Source organism: Drosophila yakuba, chromosome 2L, assembly GCF_016746365.2.
Source record: "Drosophila yakuba strain Tai18E2 chromosome 2L, Prin_Dyak_Tai18E2_2.1, whole genome shotgun sequence".
In the NCBI taxonomy this organism is placed as follows: Eukaryota; Metazoa; Arthropoda; class Insecta; order Diptera; family Drosophilidae; genus Drosophila; species Drosophila yakuba.
Window position 1 is genome coordinate 3,569,646 of NC_052527.2, and position 23,790 is coordinate 3,593,435.

The 23,790-nt window shown below is 46.2% G+C and overlaps 8 protein-coding genes across 10 annotated transcripts; 5 read left to right on the forward strand and 3 right to left on the reverse strand.

Annotated features, from left to right (window-relative positions):
• Positions 1-111: 111 nt before the first annotated feature.
• LOC6526736 (PAT complex subunit CCDC47) lies at positions 112-2,398 on the forward strand. The gene is made up of 4 exons (XM_002087803.4): positions 112-519; positions 1,007-1,555; positions 1,619-1,966; positions 2,023-2,398. Exons 1-4 carry the CDS (start codon positions 226-228, stop codon positions 2,260-2,262), a joined length of 1,431 nt encoding a protein of 476 aa, XP_002087839.2. The 5' UTR covers positions 112-225; the 3' UTR covers positions 2,263-2,398.
• Positions 2,399-2,678: 280 nt separating this feature from the next.
• LOC120320850 (PAT complex subunit CCDC47-like) lies at positions 2,679-4,944 on the forward strand (the record flags this gene model as incomplete). Its single annotated transcript, XM_039371752.2, has 4 exons — positions 2,679-3,065; positions 3,553-4,101; positions 4,165-4,512; positions 4,569-4,944. Coding segments are annotated over 4 exons (1,524 nt in total), but the record flags the coding sequence as incomplete, so codon positions are not given.
• A 145-nt stretch (positions 4,945-5,089) lies between these two features.
• On the reverse strand, positions 5,090-7,553 carry LOC6526738. The gene has a single exon (XM_002087805.3). The coding sequence runs from the start codon at positions 7,276-7,278 to the stop codon at positions 5,245-5,247; it is 2,034 nt and encodes a 677-aa protein (XP_002087841.1). The 5' UTR covers positions 7,279-7,553; the 3' UTR covers positions 5,090-5,244.
• Positions 7,554-8,010: 457 nt separating this feature from the next.
• On the forward strand, positions 8,011-10,345 carry LOC6526739 (myosin-11). 2 transcript variants are annotated; one of them, XM_039370438.1, is made up of 3 exons: positions 8,011-9,080; positions 9,154-9,522; positions 9,574-10,345. In XM_039370438.1, exons 1-3 carry the CDS (start codon positions 8,172-8,174, stop codon positions 10,162-10,164), a joined length of 1,869 nt encoding a protein of 622 aa, XP_039226372.1. In that variant the 5' UTR covers positions 8,011-8,171; the 3' UTR covers positions 10,165-10,345. The 2 variants fall into 2 exon arrangements, with proteins under 2 accessions (XP_039226372.1, XP_002087842.2); XM_002087806.3 differs by having other exon boundaries at positions 8,012-9,080; positions 9,154-10,345.
• On the reverse strand, positions 10,334-11,920 carry LOC6526740 (MAM and LDL-receptor class A domain-containing protein 2). The gene is made up of 3 exons (XM_002087807.4): positions 11,595-11,920; positions 10,985-11,513; positions 10,334-10,871 (listed from the first exon to the last, which is right to left on the reverse strand). Exons 1-3 carry the CDS (start codon positions 11,800-11,802, stop codon positions 10,388-10,390), a joined length of 1,221 nt encoding a protein of 406 aa, XP_002087843.1. The 5' UTR covers positions 11,803-11,920; the 3' UTR covers positions 10,334-10,387.
• Positions 11,921-13,059: 1,139 nt separating this feature from the next.
• On the forward strand, positions 13,060-15,462 carry LOC6526741. Of its 2 annotated transcripts, none has more exons than XM_002087808.4 (2): positions 13,060-15,154; positions 15,215-15,462. In XM_002087808.4, the coding sequence occupies exon 1, from the start codon at positions 13,160-13,162 to the stop codon at positions 15,152-15,154; it is 1,995 nt and encodes a 664-aa protein (XP_002087844.1). In that variant the 5' UTR covers positions 13,060-13,159; the 3' UTR covers positions 15,215-15,462. The 2 variants fall into 2 exon arrangements, with proteins under 2 accessions (XP_002087844.1, XP_015053451.1); XM_015197965.3 differs by having other exon boundaries at positions 13,061-15,154; positions 15,206-15,462.
• Positions 15,442-18,374, reverse strand: LOC6526742 (protein Spindly). Its single transcript, XM_002087809.4, has 6 exons — positions 17,789-18,374; positions 17,568-17,733; positions 17,286-17,501; positions 17,086-17,227; positions 16,847-16,945; positions 15,442-16,790 (listed from the first exon to the last, which is right to left on the reverse strand). Exons 1-6 carry the CDS (start codon positions 18,305-18,307, stop codon positions 15,602-15,604), a joined length of 2,331 nt encoding a protein of 776 aa, XP_002087845.2. The 5' UTR covers positions 18,308-18,374; the 3' UTR covers positions 15,442-15,601.
• A 540-nt stretch (positions 18,375-18,914) lies between these two features.
• Positions 18,915-20,851, forward strand: LOC6526743 (intraflagellar transport protein 57 homolog). The gene is made up of 3 exons (XM_002087810.4): positions 18,915-19,261; positions 19,330-20,092; positions 20,506-20,851. The coding sequence occupies exons 1-3, from the start codon at positions 18,965-18,967 to the stop codon at positions 20,661-20,663; spliced, it is 1,218 nt and encodes a 405-aa protein (XP_002087846.1). The 5' UTR covers positions 18,915-18,964; the 3' UTR covers positions 20,664-20,851.
• The last annotated feature ends 2,939 nt before the right edge of the window (positions 20,852-23,790 follow it).

Below are 23,790 nucleotides of genomic sequence, written 5' to 3' on the forward strand. Positions count from 1 at the left end.
TTAATGCAATCGGGGAACATTTTGTAAGCGTTTGTTATTTTGCGAATACTGAATTCCATTTAAACTAAAACTCACTAACGCGTTTTATTTTACAAACTGCACGCGACTGTCACACTAATCATTTAACCTAGTTTTTTTTCTTAATTAGTGTGAAAAGTTTTAGGACATTTAGATAAATTATAACTTAAGTGAACCGACTGGATTGGCCTACGTATTAACCCCAAGATGCGACCAGTATTCGCCCTCCTGCTCCTGGCGCTCCTCTGCTTCGCCAGCACCAAGTCCGAGAGCGACTTTGAGGAAGACGACAGTGATGATTTTGCCGAATTCGACGACGGCAACTTTTACGCGGAGCCCGCGGCCAAGAATGCAGATTCGTTCTCCGGAGGAGCAGGATCCAGCCACGGCGAGTCCCGGGATGAGCCGCCTGCCAAGGAGGCTCGAAAGCAAGCACAAAGCGTGGAGAGCGACGAAGAGGATGGCCTGGTCGAGGATGACGATGAGTTCGAACACTTCCAGGTAAACAAAGTCGCCTATTCACCGTGAAGGGGTTAAGTGTGGGGTTAAGAACTTTGGTCAAGAACGTGTCCAATGAAATGTAACTAGGCTTCCACTGAGTTGGCCTTGTGTTCGTATTCTTTACAAGAATCTTGGTCAGAAGGGTGGTGAATATGGTTCCAATGGAACATTTTAAGGGTTACTGATAAATAAAAGAACTTTCACCATGATGACAGTTGATTTTAGCTTACCTTAATATAGATCTCCTCTAGACAAAGACTTCTTACAAGTCTGTAAAAGATATCTATCAAGTTAGATAGCCACTGAATTATGTAACGTAGTTACCAGTTTAAGTTTATAAAGTTTGACTAAACCCACATGATTTATTCATAACTTGAACTTCGAACTCAGGGAACCACGGTTTCTCCAAAAGATCAAAGGTGTAATTGGAAATATAGCAACGTCAACAATAATGAAATATTCATAAACAACTTAAACTTATTTCCAGGACGAGGAGGAGTTCGAGGGCTACGATGGCGGAGACTCCAAGGATCCACCCATCGACCAAAAAGTTGAGCCCAAACTGAACATACCAAACATCCCACTGCACTTCCGCACCCACTGGGACTCCTACTGGATGGAGATGCTCATGGTGGCAGGGTTATTGGCCTACTTCGCCAACTTCTTTGCGGGAAAGGCCAAGAACGCGCGTTTAGCGCAGCTTTGGTTCAGTACCCACAGAGCCCTGCTGGATGAGAACTTCGCCCTGGTCGGAGATGATGGCAAGGCGGAGAACGAGAATCCGGGACTGATCAAGGAGAGCGAGAGTCTTTATACTCTCTGGTGCTCCGGCAGGACCTGCTGCGAGGGCATGCTCGTCGAGCTGAAGATGATCAAGCGACAGGATCTGGTCTCCTTGGTGGCTGGACTTATGCGCCCACAGCTCGATCAGGCCCACATCAAAATTGAACTCACACGCGGTGTAATGGATGCATTTGTATTTGCAGTTGGTAGCAAAAAGACCATTACCAAAGTCTTCAAAGAGTATACGGATCTGGTAAGTGGATTGAATACAAGTAACCATGCCTTAATTTAACATTACAAACTTTTTTGCAAACAGAGCAAGTTCTGTAGTCTAGTCGGCAAGCCGGAGGATCGCTACAATGTGCCCACCGGCTTTGGCGTGCTCTCCGAAATTCCGGAGGCCACGTCCGCCATACTCGAGTCACGTATTATCACTGCACTTAACAAGTACCAAAGCTATATCGATTACCTGCACATCTCGGACCAGTTCAGTGGGCCCATCCAGCAGGAAGAGGGTGGCACCCTTAAGCAGCCCGAAACCAAGGCCGTGCTTCTCGCCGGCTTTAATTTGCCGAAGCACGCCGAAATGGAGACCATTAAGCCGTTGTTATTGTTGATCTTTTATTTGATGGAGCGTCTAAAGACCTATCGCATGTCCAAGGAGGTAATTATACATATATTTTGTTTCGATCTATGTTTAATTTGTTGTAAAAATTCCAGGGCAAAGCCAAGTCGGACAAGAACCGTCAGCGCGTGGAGGAGGAGTTCTTGAAGAGCACCCATGCCGCCCGCGCCGAGGCTGCTGCTCAGAGACGCGAGGATAAGCGTAAGCAGGAGAAGGAGCGCATCCTGGCTGACGAGGATCCGGAGAAGCAGCGCCGTTGGGAGGCCAAGGAGCAGAAGCGCCAGGCGAAGAGGAATGCGCCCAAGATGAAGAGACTGGCCGTCAAATCCCTGTAGATTTGTTTCAGATGTGCCATTTGCCGCAAGGAGCGCACCTCATTAACGTACACAAACCGACCATTTGTAGATGTTCCTCTCAAATGCCAGAATAAAGCAATATCTATTTGTTTCCTATGGAGCGCCAAAACAGAAACCTCAGTTGTGCTAACTTAATCTGGATGTTACAAAGCTCTAGATTGTTGAAATGCAGATAAGCAGCTTATCTCTTTGCCATGCAAGATAAGTGTAAAATGAATTAGGTTAACTATCTTACCGCCACCCAGTTACAAAAATAATTAGTATTTGCCGAAAGAAAACTTATATTTTTATTGGATTATTTAAGATTTGAGTAACAAGTAGATTTAAATGACAAGCTATGTGAATGGTTTTCGAACGCATGCTACATTTCTTATCACAGACACGCCTAATGCTAAATATGCTTTGTAAATTCGAAATGGTTCCGGATCTTTCTCCATTTAGCACTTTACGGGGAAGCAGTTTTCGTTGGACACGTATGCGATGTGATTGCGCAGCGTTTTGATCTGCTTCTGGGCGGCATCGAAGCTGTAGGAGAGTGTGTTCAGCTGGCCCTGCATCTCGCGGATGACGGCCTCCCGATCGTTGACCGACAGCGAGGCAGTTGCTCGGCACTGGGCCAACTCCTTTTCCAGCCAGATTCGTTCTCCGGAGGAGCAGGATCCAGCCACGGCGAGTCCCGGGATGAGCCGCCTGCCAAGGAGGCTCGAAAGCAAGCACAAAGCGTGGAGAGCGACGAAGAGGATGGCCTGGTCGAGGATGACGATGAGTTCGAACACTTCCAGGTAAACAAAGTCGCCTATTCACCGTGAAGGGGTTAAGTGTGGGGTTAAGAACTTTGGTCAAGAACGTGTCCAATGAAATGTAACTAGGCTTCCACTGAGTTGGCCTTGTGTTCGTATTCTTTACAAGAATCTTGGTCAGAAGGGTGGTGAATATGGTTCCAATGGAACATTTTAAGGGTTACTGATAAATAAAAGAACTTTCACCATGATGACAGTTGATTTTAGCTTACCTTAATATAGATCTCCTCTAGACAAAGACTTCTTACAAGTCTGTAAAAGATATCTATCAAGTTAGATAGCCACTGAATTATGTAACGTAGTTACCAGTTTAAGTTTATAAAGTTTGACTAAACCCACATGATTTATTCATAACTTGAACTTCGAACTCAGGGAACCACGGTTTCTCCAAAAGATCAAAGGTGTAATTGGAAATATAGCAACGTCAACAATAATGAAATATTCATAAACAACTTAAACTTATTTCCAGGACGAGGAGGAGTTCGAGGGCTACGATGGCGGAGACTCCAAGGATCCACCCATCGACCAAAAAGTTGAGCCCAAACTGAACATACCAAACATCCCACTGCACTTCCGCACCCACTGGGACTCCTACTGGATGGAGATGCTCATGGTGGCAGGGTTATTGGCCTACTTCGCCAACTTCTTTGCGGGAAAGGCCAAGAACGCGCGTTTAGCGCAGCTTTGGTTCAGTACCCACAGAGCCCTGCTGGATGAGAACTTCGCCCTGGTCGGAGATGATGGCAAGGCGGAGAACGAGAATCCGGGACTGATCAAGGAGAGCGAGAGTCTTTATACTCTCTGGTGCTCCGGCAGGACCTGCTGCGAGGGCATGCTCGTCGAGCTGAAGATGATCAAGCGACAGGATCTGGTCTCCTTGGTGGCTGGACTTATGCGCCCACAGCTCGATCAGGCCCACATCAAAATTGAACTCACACGCGGTGTAATGGATGCATTTGTATTTGCAGTTGGTAGCAAAAAGACCATTACCAAAGTCTTCAAAGAGTATACGGATCTGGTAAGTGGATTGAATACAAGTAACCATGCCTTAATTTAACATTACAAACTTTTTTGCAAACAGAGAAAGTTCTGTAGTCTAGTCGGCAAGCCGGAGGATCGCTACAATGTGCCCACCGGCTTTGGCGTGCTCTCCGAAATTCCGGAGGCCACGTCCGCCATACTCGAGTCACGTATTATCACTGCACTTAACAAGTACCAAAGCTATATCGATTACCTGCACATCTCGGACCAGTTCAGTGGGCCCATCCAGCAGGAAGAGGGTGGCACCCTTAAGCAGCCCGAAACCAAGGCCGTGCTTCTCGCCGGCTTTAATTTGCCGAAGCACGCCGAAATGGAGACCATTAAGCCGTTGTTATTGTTGATCTTTTATTTGATGGAGCGTCTAAAGACCTATCGCATGTCCAAGGAGGTAATTATACATATATTTTGTTTCGATCTATGTTTAATTTGTTGTAAAAATTCCAGGGCAAAGCCAAGTCGGACAAGAACCGTCAGCGCGTGGAGGAGGAGTTCTTGAAGAGCACCCATGCCGCCCGCGCCGAGGCTGCTGCTCAGAGACGCGAGGATAAGCGTAAGCAGGAGAAGGAGCGCATCCTGGCTGACGAGGATCCGGAGAAGCAGCGCCGTTGGGAGGCCAAGGAGCAGAAGCGCCAGGCGAAGAGGAATGCGCCCAAGATGAAGAGACTGGCCGTCAAATCCCTGTAGATTTGTTTCAGATGTGCCATTTGCCGCAAGGAGCGCACCTCATTAACGTACACAAACCGACCATTTGTAGATGTTCCTCTCAAATGCCAGAATAAAGCAATATCTATTTGTTTCCTATGGAGCGCCAAAACAGAAACCTCAGTTGTGCTAACTTAATCTGGATCTTACAAAGCTCTAGATTGTTGAAATGCAGATAAGCAGCTTATCTCTTTGCCATGCAAGATAAGTGTAAAATGAATTAGGTTAACTATCTTACCGCCACCCAGTTAAAGAAAGAAAACTTATATTTTTATTGGATTCAAGATTTGAGTAACAAGTAGATTTAAATGACAAGCTATGTGAATGGTTTTCGAACGCATGCTACATTTCTTATCACAGACACGCCTAATGCTAAATATGCTTTGTGAATTCGAAATGGTTCCGGATCTTTCTCCATTTAGCACTTTACGGGGAAGCAGTTTTCGTTGGACACGTATGCGATGTGATTGCGCAGCGTTTTGATCTGCTTCTGGGCGGCATCGAAGCTGTAGGAGAGTGTGTTCAGCTGGCCCTGCATCTCGCGGATGACGGCCTCCCGATCGTTGACCGACAGCGAGGCAGTTGCTCGGCACTGGGCCAACTCCTTTTCCAGCCGATTGATCTGCTCCTGCTGCTGGGACTTGATCAACTCGGCTCGTTCCTTGGTGCCGGCTATAATCTTGGCAGACTCCGTTCGCAGTGTATCCAGATCATCTTGGGTGGACTTGAGCTGTTCGCAGAAGAGATCTCGCTGTCGGAGCAGCTCCTCCAGTTCATTCCTGGCCTGGGTTAGTTCCATTTGACACTGGGCCAGCTGAGGTCGCACATCGACGTTGGGCTGCTGCTCCATCTGCGTCTTGCAGGCCTTCAGCTCCTTGCAGACCACCACCAGTTTCGTCTGCATCTCGTCCTTCTCCTTGCAAACCTGGGCCAACTTCAGCTGCTCGTTCTCCAGGAGCTTGGGGAAGTGCAGCAGCTCGTTCAGTTTCTCCTGAAACTTGGCTCGAATCTCCTTCACCTCCGTGTTGATTTGCTGTTCGATGCGTTTGTTGTTCATGTTCAGCTTCTCCAGGGAGACGCACTGCTCCTCGACCTTCTGCTGGGCCAGCAGATACTTGTTGCGGTAGTCCTCCAACTGCTGCGACTGCTCCTTCATGATGCACTTGAACTCCAGCTGCTCCTCCTTGAGCTCGTTCACCCGGGCTCGAAGTAGATTCAGCTCGGCAGCATCGGCATCCCCGTCGCCCCCCTTCGATGGACAGGGTCCACAGATACCCTTCATGCGCTTCTGCATCTCCTTCATCTGGCAGTCCTTGCGCTGGAACTCTGTTAGCAGCCTGGTGTAGTTCTCCTTCATCTTCTCGTACTTGTCGGCCTTGGTGTTGCGCTTTCCGCCGCAGATGACCAGTGGATCGGGATCCTCGGGACACGGTGGCCTGGGGGGACATGGCCGGGCGCAGGGGTCCTCCTCTCCCTCATCGTCATCGTCGTCGACGTCACAGGGTTCGGACGCATCCCGGTTGGTTACCTCCTGGAGTAGCTTCTTCACCGAGGTCTGCATGGATTGGATGCGCCGCTTCAGTTTCTCCAAGGACTCGCACTTGGCAGCTGGCTGTGGCTGGGCAGGGCAGGGAGCCTTCTGCGCCTTCCGTTTGGATGGACAGGGAGGAGGACATGGGGCAATGCTGCTGCTGCTGCTCTCCGGGCACGGACCTTGGCAAGGACCTGGACAGGGTGGTGGCGGACAGGGCTTTGGGCAGGGACCCGGCACACAGACCGGCTGCTTTTTGCAGCTCATGATGGCGCAGGCGATCTCCTCGATCATCTTCTTGTCCTCCGGACAGGCGCCCTTCATCTTCTGCATGGCCTTTTGCAGGGCGCAGATCAGTTTGTCATCCTGACCGGCCATATCCCGTTGACCTCCGCCGCCGCCACCACAAACACTGGCACACGAGCTGGGCTCATCGCTGCAGGGATCCGTGGCGCTGCCAGCCGGAGCACAAGGTCCAATGCCACACATATACGGCGACAGGTTGTCCTCGTCCACGGTGGTGGTCATGGGCAGCTCCTTGTAGTGGCGATGGGAGCCGAAGTTCTGCAACTGCACCGCCCTGTTCATCATGGTGTGCAGCTTGATGTTCTCCTGCTCCATGCAGATCCTCAAGCGCTTGATCTCCCTCAGTTCGTTGCGGGTCTTGCAGGGCTTGGCGCACATGTCCATGATGTTGCCCTTGATGTCCTGGATAATCTTGTTCTGACAGTCGATCTCCTTGATCAGCGCCAGGTACTCCATGTACATGCGCTTCTGCTCGGGATCGTCGGAGGACTCGCCCAGCTTGGAGAAGAGGTCCTCGTCGGGCCCCTCCTCCATCATGTGCTGCTCGCCAAGGTACTGGTTCTCATCGTCCTCGTACTCGCCGCCCTCATCGGTGTATTCCGTGTTCTCTGCCATCGCGATTTAGATTCACTTACCGATTCGACCAAAAATTTTATAAATAAAAATTTCTTTTTTTTTTTTTATATTAGGCTAGAATTACTAACGATTTTCGGCTACTTATGTTCTGCGAAAATGTTAACACATACTCTGAAAAATTTCGAAACAAGTTTTCGGACGAATCAGTTGTTTTCTTCGTGATCGAATAAAATGAACTGAAAGTTCAACGGACACTCGGCCTAGACAGTTGGCAACAGATTTGAAATGGCCTGCTCCGACTTGGGAGAGGTGAACGAAGGATCCCGGAGCACTATGTTGGGCACGAGGAGCTGCTTCGTCAACGTGGAGTGGCGACATCCTAGCTCCCAGGATGGTCAAGAGAGTGTCCTTAGGGAGGAGTGTGTATCGAGGTACTTATTCGGCGAAACGAACAACTATATCTACTACTGCCGCTACTTGAATTGGTTCAAAATCAAAACACAGTGCAACTTAAAGGAGATGGTATATCTTAATAAATAATTAATAATTTTAAATAAAAAAAAATTTGTTAAAAAAAATACGGAATTGGTTATGTTTAGTATCTGGATATAAAATGGGAAATAAAAGAAGTAATCAATAAGAAATATTTTAAATATATAAATATTACTTTTCATGGCAATGTGTTTCTTTAATATTTTTTAAACATTTTTTTTGTTTAAATTAAATTGGAGTAACAGCGATGGCAGTTGCCATATGAGTAGGCGTAAGATCCAATTTTCTATCAAATTACTTTCGTCACGTCCTACGTAAAATTAATATTTTTGGGAACTGAATGTGTCATAAGGTTTTTAAAAAAAAATTCTCTGTTCGCCAAAAACAGTGCAAAAAATTACACAAGTGCAACATTAACCAAATAGGCTAAATTTTCGTAGATGCTAAAGCCATCCAGGCGACCATTAGCCACCAGACAACGATCACTTGGATTCCGACCACGAAATCGCCAAGGAATATCATCTAGTAACACCTCAATGGGACTGGACTTCGCGTTGGATGGTAAGAACGAAGATCAGGCCGAGGAAAAGAGTAGCTATGCCAGCCTCTCCAGGCAGAGTTCCAAAGTACAGGATACAGGAAGTGCCAGCAGTTTGGACTTCGGCGAGCACTGTAGTCCCAGCATAGCGAAGATGCCCAAGAACAGCAGGGAAGGCAAGGAGGTAAATTTGATCATGAGTGATGGAGAACCGGAAGATTACCGAAAGGCTCAGGTCTCGAAGAGGAAGTTGCAGAACTCGGAAGCCATTGGCAGCAAGCTGAAGGAGGAACTCAGCAAGTACAAGCAGGAGCTCAAGGACTACAACGAAAGCACCAAGGATCTGGAGGAGAAGTACATGAAAATCAACCACGAGCTGTGCGAGATGCAACAGAAGCACAAACAGTTCGTGTCCAGCCGGAAGCAAACCTCGCAAATGGATTTGGAAAGTGAGGCCGATCCAGATGCTTTCTATAGCTCTGCCAGTAGTGTCACATCGCAAATGACCATCCGCCGGAAGAGTCCCCAAATCCTGCGCAGCAATACCAGTTTCATGACCGTTCTATCTGTTCACAGTTCCTGTGAGGAAATCGATACAAAGAAATATGCATCCGAAAGGAAGCACCATCAACACAAAGGCGATCTTCCATCACAGGTGAGCAGCGTTTTTGACAGTCGTATTGTGGAAACACTGGCGAACCGGCACGCGAAGCGCAGGAAAAGATCCTTGGAGCAGGATGATCGCGAGAGGGAGCCCGCTTCCTTCAAGGACGTCTACAATGTGCTGAAGGACGTGATCAACACCACACAGGTAGGATGCATCCGTAATAGTTACCTGAAACCAGTAATAGTTACCGCTTTGCTTTGCCTTCTTCCTCAACCAGGACCACAAGTACAAGCAGGAAAAAAGGGATCGGGGTAGGGAAAGGGACAGGGACAGGGACAGGGAATCTGGAGACCTAGGCAAGCTGCTGACCACCATCAAGGGCCTGAAGAGCGAGCAAGTCCAGTTTCGAACGCTGATTCGGCAGCAGCAGGAGAGGATTGCCGACTACCACACGCGGTGTGTGAAGGCCCAGGACATCATGAGCACCCAAAAGCAGGAGATCGAGAAGCTGCACGTGAATAACAAGCAGTTGGAGTCGAGTATTTACCATGACATAGACAGTCTGCGATCGAAAATAGACACCAAACTGAAGAGTGTCTCCCATTTGCCGAAGATGATGCGGGACGAGCACTCCAAGTACGAGACGGTAATGCGGGAAAATTGTCTGCTGGCGGATAAACTTCATGCCCTCCAACAGGAAGCCATGCAGCTGAAGGTGAAGATAGATGAACTGGGACGCCGGAAGCTGGTCACCATCAACAGGCTGAAGGCGGCCGAACGGGATCTGAAGATCTTCAAGAACTACAATTCGGCCCTGAAGACGGAGAAGCGCAAACTGACCCAGGAGTTGTCCTCCATGAAGGATCAGCTGGAGCAGCTCCAGACGAGCAGCAAGAGACAACTTTGCCGCCATCGCGAGCAGAGCGAAAAGCAGCGCAGGGATCTGCAGAAGAAGATCTACGATCTCGAACTGAAGCTGAGTAGGAGCCAAAACTCCACGTCCAGTTTGATCCAGGAACGGGACAGTCTGATAGCTGAGCTCCAGACGCAACTCCACACCCTGGTCCACAACTTCGAGGTCTCGCAGAAGCACATTAGGGTTCTACGCCGGCACATCTACTCCATGACAAATCAGGGTGCTACGGGCATCGGCAGTGGGTCGGCTGGCATCGCCCACTTGACATCAGGTGGCTCCCATCGACCCAGTCTGATCAGGATCAATCAGCTGTCCCAGGGCTCCGGCAACGGGCGATTTGGTGCTTCCCGAACGCTGAAGGCCACGATCTAAGCAGGGATCTGGTCTTTACAGCCCTCGGCACTAGATCGGGCTCATCAGCTGTCCAGGCAACTTGAAGGTACTGTTCCCAGCACTTGGACTGTGCCATCAAGTTGCCTGGACATTATCAGCCCTTAAGAAGACACCAATTATTTCACTCCAATGATTATGTAAACTCGTCAACATTTTTAAACGTCATTTTTTTGATTGGTTTAAATGTATGGGAGAAGTTAAGTTATTTTGGTGCGACAGCCACCTTACTATCACTGCTCCAAAGATTCCAAAGCCTCCAGAAGGCGCTCTCATTATACGGAGCTATAAACAGATCAGTTTGACAGGTCATGATATAATTTAGGCAGCAATTGCCGTTCACCAGACACGATTCCTGGCATCCACAGCCTTCGTTGAGGTACCTTCCTGAAACAGCCACTTGGCCACAACGACCAGTGCAGTCCGTCATTTGGTAGCCCAGTGAATCTTCTCTGATATCCGATTCTCTTGCTGGTTCTTCTGGTGATTCTGTGGCAATGGTCAGCACACTATCAGGACATTCAGCAATATTCATCAGCTTCACGTCGTCGATGGCAATGTCTCCGTATTGGGACCTCGCATCCGTGGCGGTGAATACCACTTGGAAGTCCTCATCCATCTCATCGATGGCGATCGTGTGTTCCAGCCACCTGGCGCCTTGCGATCCAGTCTTCTCGAATTTAATGACGCTATTGGGACAAGGAAATCATGTTGCTGTATAAGGCAAAGTCTTAAAATGGTACGGTTTTCCCTACGGTTTCTAGATCAGAGCTATATAATGAGCAATTGGTGAGCAACTTACTTGTTCGTATTAAACATGCTTTCCATGGTAACCGAACCAGGTTTGATGGACACCAACAGACTACCCACTCCACTGCCGAACATGAAGTAGTGGAACTGAAAGCAGGCGGTAGAGAAACTTAGCTCCTTGGGATAAAATGGCGACAGGAAGTGGTAGCTCCCAAAGGCATCGCTCTCCGTTTCCATGCGCACGTAGTGTCCGTCGGAGTGGCTTTGGAATGTGTGATCCATTTGGGGACCCGTGCTTTCCGAGTGAAAGTCTGCCACTGCACTGACCCGTTTCCAGGTGCCCCAGAAGCTCTGCTCCACCGTCCAACCGCACATATCCTCGCTCTCAAAATCACAGGAGTCATTCCATGTCTGGCTTCTCAATCCACAGGTTCCCAACTGTGTGCTCCACTTCTTGCCATCGCAGTAGGCAATGCGATTTCCAACCAACCCATAGCCATCCAAACATGTGATTTTGGCTTTCATAGGGGAACTCAAAACAAATCCGTTCTCAATTTGCTCGTATTCCCGGCAACCGCTTTCTAAAAGTTAATAATAAGTTAGGTAGATTTTACTTACTTTTAGGATCATCTAGCATTTTATTACAAATAATATTCACCTACTAGCACAAAATGGTTTTTTCCCTCGAGGAATTCCACGATCGCAGGTGAACACCTTCGATCCTTGTAGAAAATATCCTTGATCGCAATGAAAAACAATGGATCCATTAACTATTTCCATCGAACCATGTTCCAGGTGAATGGATTCTAGACATCGAGCATTTGTTCGGCTCACACTCGATATAAGCAGGAGCGCCCAGAACAATTTCATAGCTCCAAAAATTAATATTCTATACACTTATTGTCTTGATTCAAAGAAATTGCTCCGCCAAAATTATACTAATGTTTTCAAAAGCTCCGAAGAAACACAACGACTGAGTGGAGCTGAGCTGTGTTCCATTTCTATTGCTTAAATGTAGATGGTGAGTGTATGCAAGATGAGTTCATATGTTCCTTATCAGCACAAATACAATCTTTAAATTTTATTATTTTTATCTTGAATAATGACAAGGAAATTTATCAACAATTAGATCGTGAGTAACGTAGCTCTACAGGGTTTTTAAGTGCCAAGAACTTCTATGTAATTAAAAGAGTTTGTGAGTTTGAAAATCTTGCTAATAGAAAACTGATAAAATCAGTCCTTTTACTTCTCTAAAATGTATTAAATAAATATAGAAATAGCCATAGAATTTGATTTACTGTTTTTTAATGGCTATAAGTATTAAACAGTTGTGTTGTCGTTGGTGACGTTTCCTCTTATTTTATACAACATTTGTGGCTAATTTGGAATTTTGTGATCTCATTCCAGGCCAAAGTACGCAGCCAACAATTGCCAATTAAAATACAAATGTAAACAATTCGCTTCTGAGAAACTCACTTGCCTATAATTTTCCCATCGATCGTGTGTTGTATAGAAGGATAAATACGTAAACATATTTCCCACCCATTTTGGAGTGTGATTCTGTGCGAAAAGTGTTTGGAATCGGCTGGTTTTTGGGGGGCGTCTGTGGACTTGAGGGGGCGGGAGAATTGGGACCGATGACAGCTGAAGAAAAAGAAAAGAAAGAAATGTGCACTGCGCAGAGAATAGGAAGCATTCTTCTGCGGAGAAACTGAGAGCAGAGAACGGTCTAAATATAAACAAAGATTCTCTCAGAAATCATTTTTAATATTAAAACAACTTGAATTGTTAAGATCCAGTTGGCGAATAATTGGTACCCGCTATATATTTTTAAATAGAATCATCAAAAAGATTAAATTCTGAGAACGTAATGTTAACTATGTTAACGTAGCATTGTTAACTATGCTACTTAAACTATTTCTGAAAACAAACTACATTTACTTAATCATTTGATATGCTTTCCTTAATCAAACAAGCTCTGCCAAAAGCTGAAAGAACTCAGCATACCTCGCCGTTTCTGAGCAGAGGGTAGCAAATGTTCGGAGATGGCCAGCGGGGAGCATTATATTGAAATGAAGCCAAAGGTGTTTCGGCTTTTCATTTTGAATTTTCCAATGTGAGGGTCGCTCGGCGATTTGTACTAGTCGCAGTTTGATTTTCGCACACAAGGCGGGCGGACACGGATGAGCTTGATAGTTTAGCAGCGGATACCCGGCGACACGCTCCGATGGGCAGGTCGCATTTTTCGGTGGCGATGACGCAGTGCGTCTTCCTTGTTGTCGTCGTATCGCTGATTTTGTCACACGTGCGGGCAGCTGGCGATGCGATGTCTTCCGCGAACGAATTAATATCGTTGCCCACGGCTTGCGTCATTCGGGCAACGCTCTATATGACAGCTGCGTCGGAAAGGAGTCACAACGATTTTGGGCTGCCTCTGGCCATAGATTGCAGTGAAAACGGCACCATGGAGACGAACTACTTCGATTTGGGCGCCCAAAGAGTGGCCGGCAAGCGGCATGTATCGCTGGATGGCTCTCAGACACCACCACTGGGAATCTCGAGCTATGGCTTGGAGTACCTGGACAATTGTGTGGATCTGGAAAGTCTCGAGATCCAACGCTTTGTGGGATGTGCCACACTAAAACTTAGCTGTGGAGGAGCTCTGATCCCCAACCTTAGTGCAGTAGCTTTCAGAGACAACGAATTGGGCACATTCAGTGGAAATACTTTCCAGAACTTGCCGCATCTGAAGCAACTCCACTTGCAGCATAACTCCCTGAAGTACATTGAATACTTTGAAAGCGGTGCCGACTTGGAGGAACTTATTATACAGGACGAACAGGACTTGGGCCTGTACGAAGTTCAAATTCTAGAGCAGCTGCCATTGCTGAAAAGGCTTAGTTTGTTAAATATAAAAAAAATTACGGATGGATTCCTAAGGACCTTGCCAGAGAATTTAACGGATCTGGTCATTGAGGATACGCCCATTGAACCAGGAGCTTTGCACCTGACTGAAGGCATAGCGAAACTGGTGAACGTAACCATCACGAATTGCCAGCTGAAGGAATTTGCCATGCAACCAGGACACAATTTGGATATTATTTATCTAAACCTAAGTGGCAATGCCTTATCTTCGTTTAACATAAGTTTCGAAAATGGACCCAGCACCCTGCAGACATTGGATTTGAGCCGAAATAAATTGGAGCACCTGAACTTCACCTGGTTTTATAGGACCACCAGTCTTCGTAGTCTCCACTTGCGGGAAAACCTCTTTCATTCATTGTCCCTCTACCAATTGGGCTTGATTTCACCAGCAACCATTCACCATATAGACCTGAGATCCAATGAATTGATGAGCTTCCAGGATACTGAAAATGCTGATCTGCCGTTCTGGAATCCACAGCTTCGCATTTCCATCGATGGCAATCCTTGGAGCTGCCAGTGGATGCTGAATTTCTCGCACATGCAACCTCAACTCTTCCGACTATTCCAGTACTCCAAGTATATATCCCACATCAATATAAATGGCCTGAGCTGTATACCTCAGGAACCGCCTTCGGATGAACCGCCCAAGGTGCGGAGGATCATGCACGTAAGGATCAATGGTAAAGACTCTGCGGTTCCCGTGCCACATCCACCCGGAAATGTTTCCAGTTTTACTGTCCTCTACGGTAACCCCGTGGAACTGCACCGAAGTCAGCGATCCTTAGCGTTGATAATAGTGTTTATGCTGCCTCTGGGTATCGCATTCCTCTTCCTGTTGCTGTATCTATACCTCCATTGCGAGAGACTCTTCCACTTGTCCTACTACTCCTCGGGATTGCCCTGTTTTGGTGGCGAAAAATCATCCAGTGGCCCGAGGTTTGTGGATCACGTGGACATAGTGCGCTATCCCATTGCTAATGGCGGCTCATGTACACCGGTGGATTTGGAAACCGAGTTGCCAGATGGATACGAGACGCCAGTGAGTGGAGGTACCTCCATTTGCAATTGCACTGGTCACAGGGAATCCACCTGCTCGCGCACCCACCATGTCACCTACGAGTCCCTACCAGCTGAGCTGCCCTATCAACTTTACGCAGAGATCAAGGAGCAGGCGGATGAGAACGGGGATACGGGTGATGTGCCGACGTCAACTTCCTGCCTTACGGCTCCCATCTACGATCATCTGTCGTTTGTGGAGGAGATGCCAAAACCGGATGAACGGGGAGATGCATCCTAGGTAGAATCCATCTTTGATTTAGTCACTTCAATTATCATTTCTAAATTTCAGAACTTTCAGTTGCCTTTGGCTTTGGAATTCGTGGGTTAACAAGAAAGATGGTTTTCCCAAGAAAATATGGAAAATCTGGATATACTCTTATAGTTTAGGGTCGCACAACGGCAGTACCTTTATAGTAAGTGTCATACGGAACTCGGACCAGGAAAAGAATTCCGTATGACACTTCTTATAAAGTTGCCTGCTGCTTACATCTAATGTAGTTTATATAAGAAGCTCGACTGTATAAATAAACTGTTGATTTGTTTTTATTGCTAAGTTTCTTTTAGTTCATAGTCTAATAATTGTAATGCTCTAATATGCTGATTTGCTGTGCCCTGCGTTGTAATTAATTGTTAAGTTTTTTCTAAGTCTAATTGCGATTTTAAATTTTCATTCGGAATCATGCAATCATTTCATAATTGGTTTACGGGAGCTTACAACAATACGCCGTATGATGTTTGGTTTCTTAATTATGGGCTTTACGTCCTTGTTGTCTTCAATTCCGTTTGGCTTGTCATTTTCCTTGGTGGTCTCCCCATCTAGACATCTCTCGAGCGGGCTCAAATTGTGGACAATTGGATCGTTTGCGCTAAACTTCACCGCCTTTTGCGAATCTTCGCCGAAGACTTGGCGTTTTTTGCTGAGGATGGAACGCACATTAGCGTTGGTCGAGTCTTTGATGATGGGAATCCTCACAGGAGTTCCTTTGCGCTGAGGTTTTTGTGGCGTGGAACTGTCCAGGATTTCAACGCTCAGAGTTCCATCTGGCTTGATGGGAGATTCTTTGGACGCCTCATCGCCACTGTCTTCCGTTTCCATTTCCATCTTTATGAGCTTCACAGGAGTGCCCTTGCGCTGCGGCTTTGCAGGCGTTACCATGCCAGGCATCCTTGCTCCCAGCAACTCTTCTTTGGACTTTACTTTTATTCCTCCTAGTCGTTGCTTAACTGGGGTACCCTTCATCAAAGGTTTGACCGGGGTTTCTTCAGATTTCAAATCCGTTTCTTCGTTTTCATCTTGGTGGTTGTCTACTTGAGGTGTAACTTCATCATTTCTGGCTTTGACTGGAGTGCCTTTCGCCTGCGGTTGGGAAACTAGTTCTGGAGCTTCCAACTCCTCTTTGTTATCAACCGCGTCTTTCTTTTCCAAGTTTAAATCGATTTCTTGTTTTATTTTAACACCCATAATTGTTTTAATGGGTGGTTTATTTATGCATGCCTTGCTTTCGGATTCTTTTAGTTCCTGTTTGACTTCTACGGATGCGTCTTTTAGTGCTGGTTTTAATTCCTCCACAAACTCCTCTTTAATGACAGGTTTCAAGGGCGTGTCAAGAAGAATAATTTCAGTTGCAGTTGATAGAGACTTGGTTGTGGTTTCTGCAGTTGATTTTAAAGATGTTTTTGGAGAATGTAAATGAGCTGATGATAAGGGAGATTGTGCGGCTACACTGACAATGCGAGGCAATGCAGACTTAAGTTCCGCCTCCTTGATGTTAAACTCCATGGCCTGCATGGGCTTAAAGCCGATCTTATGCTCAGTCAGCAGATTTTCGCGATCAATAAGCACACAGCGGGATTTCAGGGACTCAAACCTCCAGCTAGAAATATAAATCAATTAGTTTTGGAAAAGCAAATAAGGAGAGAGTGTATATACCGTGCCATTTCCTGCTGGACGGATCGCATTCGCTCCTCCAGTCCGGCCTTCTGGATGCGCATGCTGTGCAGCTGCACCTTCAGCTCGTCCGTTTCGCGTCTAAATGGGGATGAGGATTAGGTATTAGGGGTGTGGAGGCTACCTAACTGGTCAGCAAGAACAGGCCGTAGCTGGTGAGGCTCAGCAACTTATTGCCGAGCGATGCCAGCGCGGTGTCGACCAATAGGGGCAACTCATACTTGCAGAAATCCAACATCGAGTCCAGCCAGGTGACCGACTTTTCGCTGGCCATCTGGCGCAGTCGCTCCTGGGAGAGATTTAGCTGCCGTTCCAGACTGTCGTTAGCAGACATCAGCTGCCGGATGCGCTCATTTAGCTTATCTGTGGAAAATGGGGAAAATTAATATGGTTTACAAACCAGTGGATTTGGATTACTTACTTTGATAAGTCTTGTCCGCACTGCAAAATATTGTGCTGCACGCCTGCAGCTCCGTGTGCATGGCCACGTTTTCCCGCTTGAGACGTCTGATCTCAAACTGGCTGTCCGTGAAGGTCTTCTTCATTTCCAGATAGCTCTTCTTCTGGGCCGCCAGGATCTGCTTCATCGCTTGCCTTTGATCGTCCACCTCGGCGAACAGAGAGTTGCCCTTGCGGTCTTTAAAAATAGTACAATAAACACTTTTAAGAACTAGTTTTAAGGCGCTATGTTGTTCCTAACTACCATTGTTTTCAGGGGCTGAAGTAAGCAGTGCTATCTTGGCATTGGCTTCCACCAGCTGCTCCTGGCAGCTCTCCAGCAATTGCAGCTTCTCCTCCAGTTCATCCCGCTTGCAGTTCAGATTCTGTTCCATGCAGCTCACTCGATCTTGCAGACACTCGATGGTTTTCTGGAAATTCGGGGTATTATTTAAATGGTTACATACTTTTGAGGGATATTTCTACCTCTTTTTCAGCCACCGCCAGGGTGTTTGTGACGCGCAAATCCTCGTATTCCGCCAGCTTTTGCATTAGCTCAGAGTTTTCGAGCTCCAAGGTATTCAAACGGGCCGAACAGTCCTCGTGGAGATCATTTGACCTGGAGGCGGACTTATCCGACACTTCCTTTTCAGCGGCAGCCAGCTTATCCTTCAGTGTTTGGGTCTCCTCCACCTTGGCGTCGTAGTCTTGCTGCAGTACATCCTGTTCCACTTTTAGGGCCTTAAACTTTCGACGCAGCTCCTCCAGTTCCTGACAACTCCCTCCAGAGCTGCTGGCCACCGGCTGGCTACTCAGTTGCTCCAGTTCCTGGGTCAAATACGATTCGGCGGCCAGGGCGGTGTCCAGATTCCTTTTCAGCTCATAAATCCTTTGCGCATCCTTTTCGCTTTGATCTTTAAGCTGCTGGTGGCGATCGTGCAGCAGCTTGTACTCCTCCACGATGTCATCCACGGTTAGCGTGTTTAGGTCTAGGTTTTTGTACATTTCGTTTGCTTAAAAAGACGCCAAGTTTTTATATTTTTCAACCGACAATCGTAGTATCGATATTTTACTGTGAAAGTTATCGCTATAGATTGCTCCCAGTGTTGATCGATGACATTTAACAGGATGATTTGTGCTGGTAAGCGCACATTAACAGTGTTCTTACATAATCAGGTGGCGTCATCTGCCGGAAAGGAGGTGCATTTTTAAAAATTGGAAATAAAATGTCTTACAAATTTAAGAAAATTAAATTTATTTATAAATTTTTGCTTTATTTCAAGTTAAATATTACTTCTGTCTCTGTTACTTGCTTACAGCAAACCGCTATAAGCGCAGCAGCAAAATAAGTTGGTTGAAGCGCATGCTAACGAGTTGAAGGTGCCGCCCTCTTTCGGTAATTCAACGCATATTTAAATATTGTGCGCTTTAATAATTTAACTTTATTATAAAAATTTAAAAGAAAAGTTTAAAGGTAACAAAATTAGTCACCTTTAAAAAACTGTTTTTAAATAAATATAAATTAAAAAGTTATGATCTAGGACGCATGCGCTCTGTGTGTTTACCCACATATCGTTACCTTGGCGACTATTTTGTTTTTCCCAACAGCTGGCTCACACTTAACACTGTTTTATTTAAAAACACAAAAATAAGAGCTATAAAATGCAGCAAGATGAGGGACAGGAGAAATCCCAGCAGCTGCAAAACTTTCAGTCCGATGACTTACTGGAAAAGTTAAAGTTACTCAACTACGAAAAGCATTTGCTTAAGGAATTCAAACTGAAACCGCTGTCGCGTTTCTATTTCGTGAAGGCCACAAATCCCGGAGAGCAATTCTATATGTTTACGTTAATATGCTGGTGGCTATGCAAGAAACTTGGAAAGGATATGGAGCGGCCACAGGAGTACGATGATCCCAACACTGTGGCCGCCAATATCATTAAAATGCTTGGGGAGATTGTGAGTATTAAGTAATCCTATGTTCGATTATTACATACTTTTCTTACATACTATCCCGCCTATTATAGGATGTGCCAGTGGATTTCCAGCCCAATAAGCTGATACGTGGAGCTGGACCCATCTGTCTGTCTGTCCTGGATGTGCTCTCCACGCAAGCCTGCAAGGTGGCCCAGGTGGGCTACCAGAAGCTGCACATCGCCCAGGAGGAGGAGTTCCTGGGCGATTATCTGGAGGACAATGCGGAGATCATTTTGGAGAAACTGGAGGATGAGCAGAATGCAGCCGCCCTAAGTGATGATAGTGACATGGAGTTGGAGGCGCATAATTTCCGGCAGCTCAACTGGTTGAATCGTCCGCAGAAGAAATCCATTGGAGATGTCAACCTGGATGAGCGGAAGACGGAGTTGGATGCCCGCATGAGCGATCATCAGGAGTGGCATCTGGAACTGGAACGAGTGCTGCCACAACTGAAGGTGTTCGTTAAAGCAGACGCCCGGGATTGGCGGACCCACATCAGTCAGATGGAGACCTTACAAGCAAACATCTTGGAAATCTCCGACACCGCCGAGGCTCAACTAAAGAAACTCCACAGCGAGTTCACTTTCGACTTGGAAAAAATCGAAAGTCGCGAAAAACATTTGAATAATGAACTCAAGCCCCTGATTCAGCAGTTCAAGGAGCTATCCATTGAGCTGTCCACCATCCAGTCGGCGCAGAATCAGTTGCAGGAGGACATGGAGAAGCAGACCACAGAGCTCAACGAGGTCATGATGGAGCAGGAGCTCAAGAAGGAGGAAATGGAGCGGCGTGGACAGGCCATGTCGGATGGTAGTGAGTATAAGGGGTTGGCGAGGGAATCTTCATCAAAATGAAACAGAAACAGTAGACAAATTTTAAATAATATTCACATGAATATGTTAAAATTTTTTATAGAATTTTTAAAAAGTGATAATAGGGTAGCAATTCTCACAATGGAATTGTTATAGATTATAAAGAGCAGAACATTAGCATTCCCTTAAAAAGCAAATATAACAATAGTTCAGATTGGGGGCCTCATACCTTTAACACCGACACCTTTCACACTCTATTTGCCCTGCAATGATAGGACGTCGTCTGTTTGCCATCGTAGATCCCTGATTCTGGTCAACAGAAAATCACAGATCCCAATACCTTTGGAAACCACCCACAATGCTATGTAGTGCTAATCCCATTGCCTCTTCCATTTTTCTCCGATTTCTTATCAGGTTCGGTGCAGCAGATCAGGAAAGCGATCGCCAAGCTGAAGGAGGACATTGCGCAACTGAATCTGGAGGTGGCTCTGCTGGTGCATGCCCACGACCAGGACATTATGGTGCGGCAGTTGCAGCAGAACCAAACCACCGACCTGGCAAACAACCCATAAAACGTATACCCCGCTGATAAGCACTACTTAGCATGCTAAATGGTACATATATCTGTATATATATCCCTACCAGCCAGCCCGATCTTTTCACACCTCGCGAATGGGTGTGCGGTTGCTCTCGTTTGCACTCGTTCTGCAGGAGATAGCTGCACTGCGAGAAAATACGCTGATAAGAAAGGTTTATTTTTATTAAAGATGTTTGAATTTATGCCATCGTTTTACTGGTATGGCGTTATATGCTTAATAATTTAAATTATAATTCAGTTTCTTCGGGAGCATGTAATTCTTTTTCAACAGTAAGAACATTCAGTGTGTGATTTTTTTCTAAGTGCAAGAGGGGGATCTTCGGTTGGACCACCGGCGTTGACCCCGCCCGCTTTGACGATCGTTTGATTCGATTGCCGGTGCCGCTGATAAGTTTCGTAATTGGTTGCCAAGCCAATTGGGCGGTCAATTATCACCTCCTTGTTATCTGCTCCTTGGACAAACACACACACAGTCAAACTCACACAACGAGGGTGTAGTTGCACCAACAAGCGCGTGCGATCCTTATCCTTCGACGATCGCCGATCGATCGGAGATAACGGTACGGAGGTCCGTGGCGCACGTACTTGACCAAAGAAGCCGCCGACGACGCCGCAACTACCACACAACTACCTCTTACATCGTCGTGCACTGCGAGAAAACAGTGCAAGAAGTTCTATTACCCTAATTAATAAAGGTGTTTTTACAAGTTCTGAGCTTGACTAGTCAGCCTTTGAACTAAAAGCAATGGATCTTAAATGAGCATGTAAAACCAATACTAAATCAACAGATTTTTTTGCAGTGCAACCGCACGCAGAGCCTAAGCAAACCAATTTGAACCTGGAAAACCCTCGAAACGCTGTAAAGAGGTGTTGTCCCCTGCATCCCACTTTGCACATCTGAAATACCATATCCCATATTCTAAACCATGTCCAGCGGGATTCCTTGTTTGCCCACTTTTTGGCCCGGTAACTGATAAGCCAAAACGGAGTTCCTGCCGTTGCATGTGTTTTGGCCAAATGTGTGCGCGGATTGGCCCGCAACTTGTTGTGATTTGCGCTGCGGCCTGACGGAGGTGCTAAAAGGTTTTTCCCCCAGAGCCAGCCACTCGAAATATATGGAAAATAAGCTGGGAATTTTCCAACTATGGAAATTCGGCATAAGTACAACAACTGGAAAGCAGACCACTCGAAGAACTGCTGGGAATGCGAAAGTAAATATGTGAAAAACCAAAATTATGGAAATATAAGAAATTACTACTTAAAGGAATATTTTTAAGTTCATTTTTAGAACTTCAAATTATGTTTTTGGTAATTTCAATGAATGTTAGTGATTTTCACCTTTCTCTTCATCTCCATCTGCGCCTCTCTCTCTTTTTCATCCACTTGGCATCTTTCTGCACTGCTTCCACTTGGCATAAATTGCATTATTATTAGGCTTATTTGAAATGCGCCGACAACAAAAACAAAAACAAAGCGCTGCAGAGAAATTGCAAAAGCTCACTCAACCAAGACAACAACAGTAACAAAAGCGCAGCGCAAGGGGGAGAAGCGGTGGAGGGGGCAGTGGGAGGAGAAAAAGCAGGAGGAAGAAGGAACGTCGGTAAACTGGCTGCTACCCATTGCTGTTGTTGTTGTTTGTGTTGCGCACACTGCTCTTATTGCCGTTGTTGTTGGTGGTGCAAAAAGCCCAAAGACGACTACTGTTCATTTCCCACGGTGGGGCTCCTTCAACTCTATCCCCTTCTCGCTCTTGCTCTCACTGGATGCCATTCCAGTGAGACAGAAAGAAAAGAGCGCATGAGAATGAGATGGAGACCGAGTGACTGGCAGCCGCAACAACAAAAGGGTAGCCTCTCTCTCTGCAGCTCTTACTCTTGTCGCTTGTCTCACTTGTTGTTGTTGTTCTTCGTGTTGGTGCTTGATTGGAGCCTTCGGCTTTCTCGGGCTTCGTTTTTTTCGCTTCGGCTGCTTTTCGCTTTGTGGGAGGCAGCTGCCTCTCTTGCTCTCATTGTGGATATCGCTGTTGTGGTTGTTGTTGTTGTGCAAGTACTCGAATGAGTTTCATTTTCTCATTGTTTACTTCACAGGTGAACTTAGCTACAACGAACAACAAGGCAAATTCGTCTGTAAATAAAGTAAAACTTGAATATCAACAAAGACTGAAAACCATGGCTTTTTTTACTTGGACGAATAATTGTAACGTCTAGAAAGTGTGGGAAGTTTCACTGTACAGCAGAAAACAACAAGAAAAGTAAACCTGTTGCCCGTCTTTGAATGGAAAAATGAGTTCTTTTATTTTACGTTTTTTGTTGGGGCCTCGGGCTAAAAAGCATTTCAGAGCATAAATCGTGAGGGGATCGGATCTCTCCGAAGGGTCCACCATTTCGTGCTCTGATGCCTCTCAGAATCCTAAGACTCTAATCCCTAAGCAAGGCGCCACCTACCCCAGAGATTCCTTTTGTCCTCCCGAAAACCTCGCCTTTGTAATTCCCCCCAATAAAAGCTGGGGAACCAATAAATTTTGGCCAACTAGCGGGGCGAAGTGGGGGCTCGAAACCCAGCGGGGTGGCTACTGGAAGCACGACAGACCAAAAAAAAAAAAAATTATTTGTTTTGTCATATATGCAAGGTTCCATAATTTATGATCTAATATACAAAAGAAAAAAGTTTCCAGATTGAAGGATGAAAACTTCGGCGCTTCCCATTCAAAAGATAGAATGTTGGAGGGGAATGGAGGGAGAAACAAATTCATTGAAAACTTTTAAGATTTTTTTGGCTTGGGTTTCGAGCCGATCGCCGTGTGGGATATCTGGGATCATTGTCAACATTTTGACCGCTCGCTGTGCCCGTAATCATCGGTCTATCCCCCCGCGTAAGCCCCAAAGGGCACCCACTGTATCCAAAATCGGAAAGAGTGACGCCGCCGCCAACATCGATTTAAATGCAAATCAATGTAATAAAACATTTTTTGGTCTTTTCACTTTGGTGGGACTGGGTTTACAGACAAAAAAAATAGTTGCAACCAAAATGTATCTTACATATCTTTACCTTACTTAATGTATCTTTACCTTAATACATTAGTTTCTAAAGGGAAATTTAGT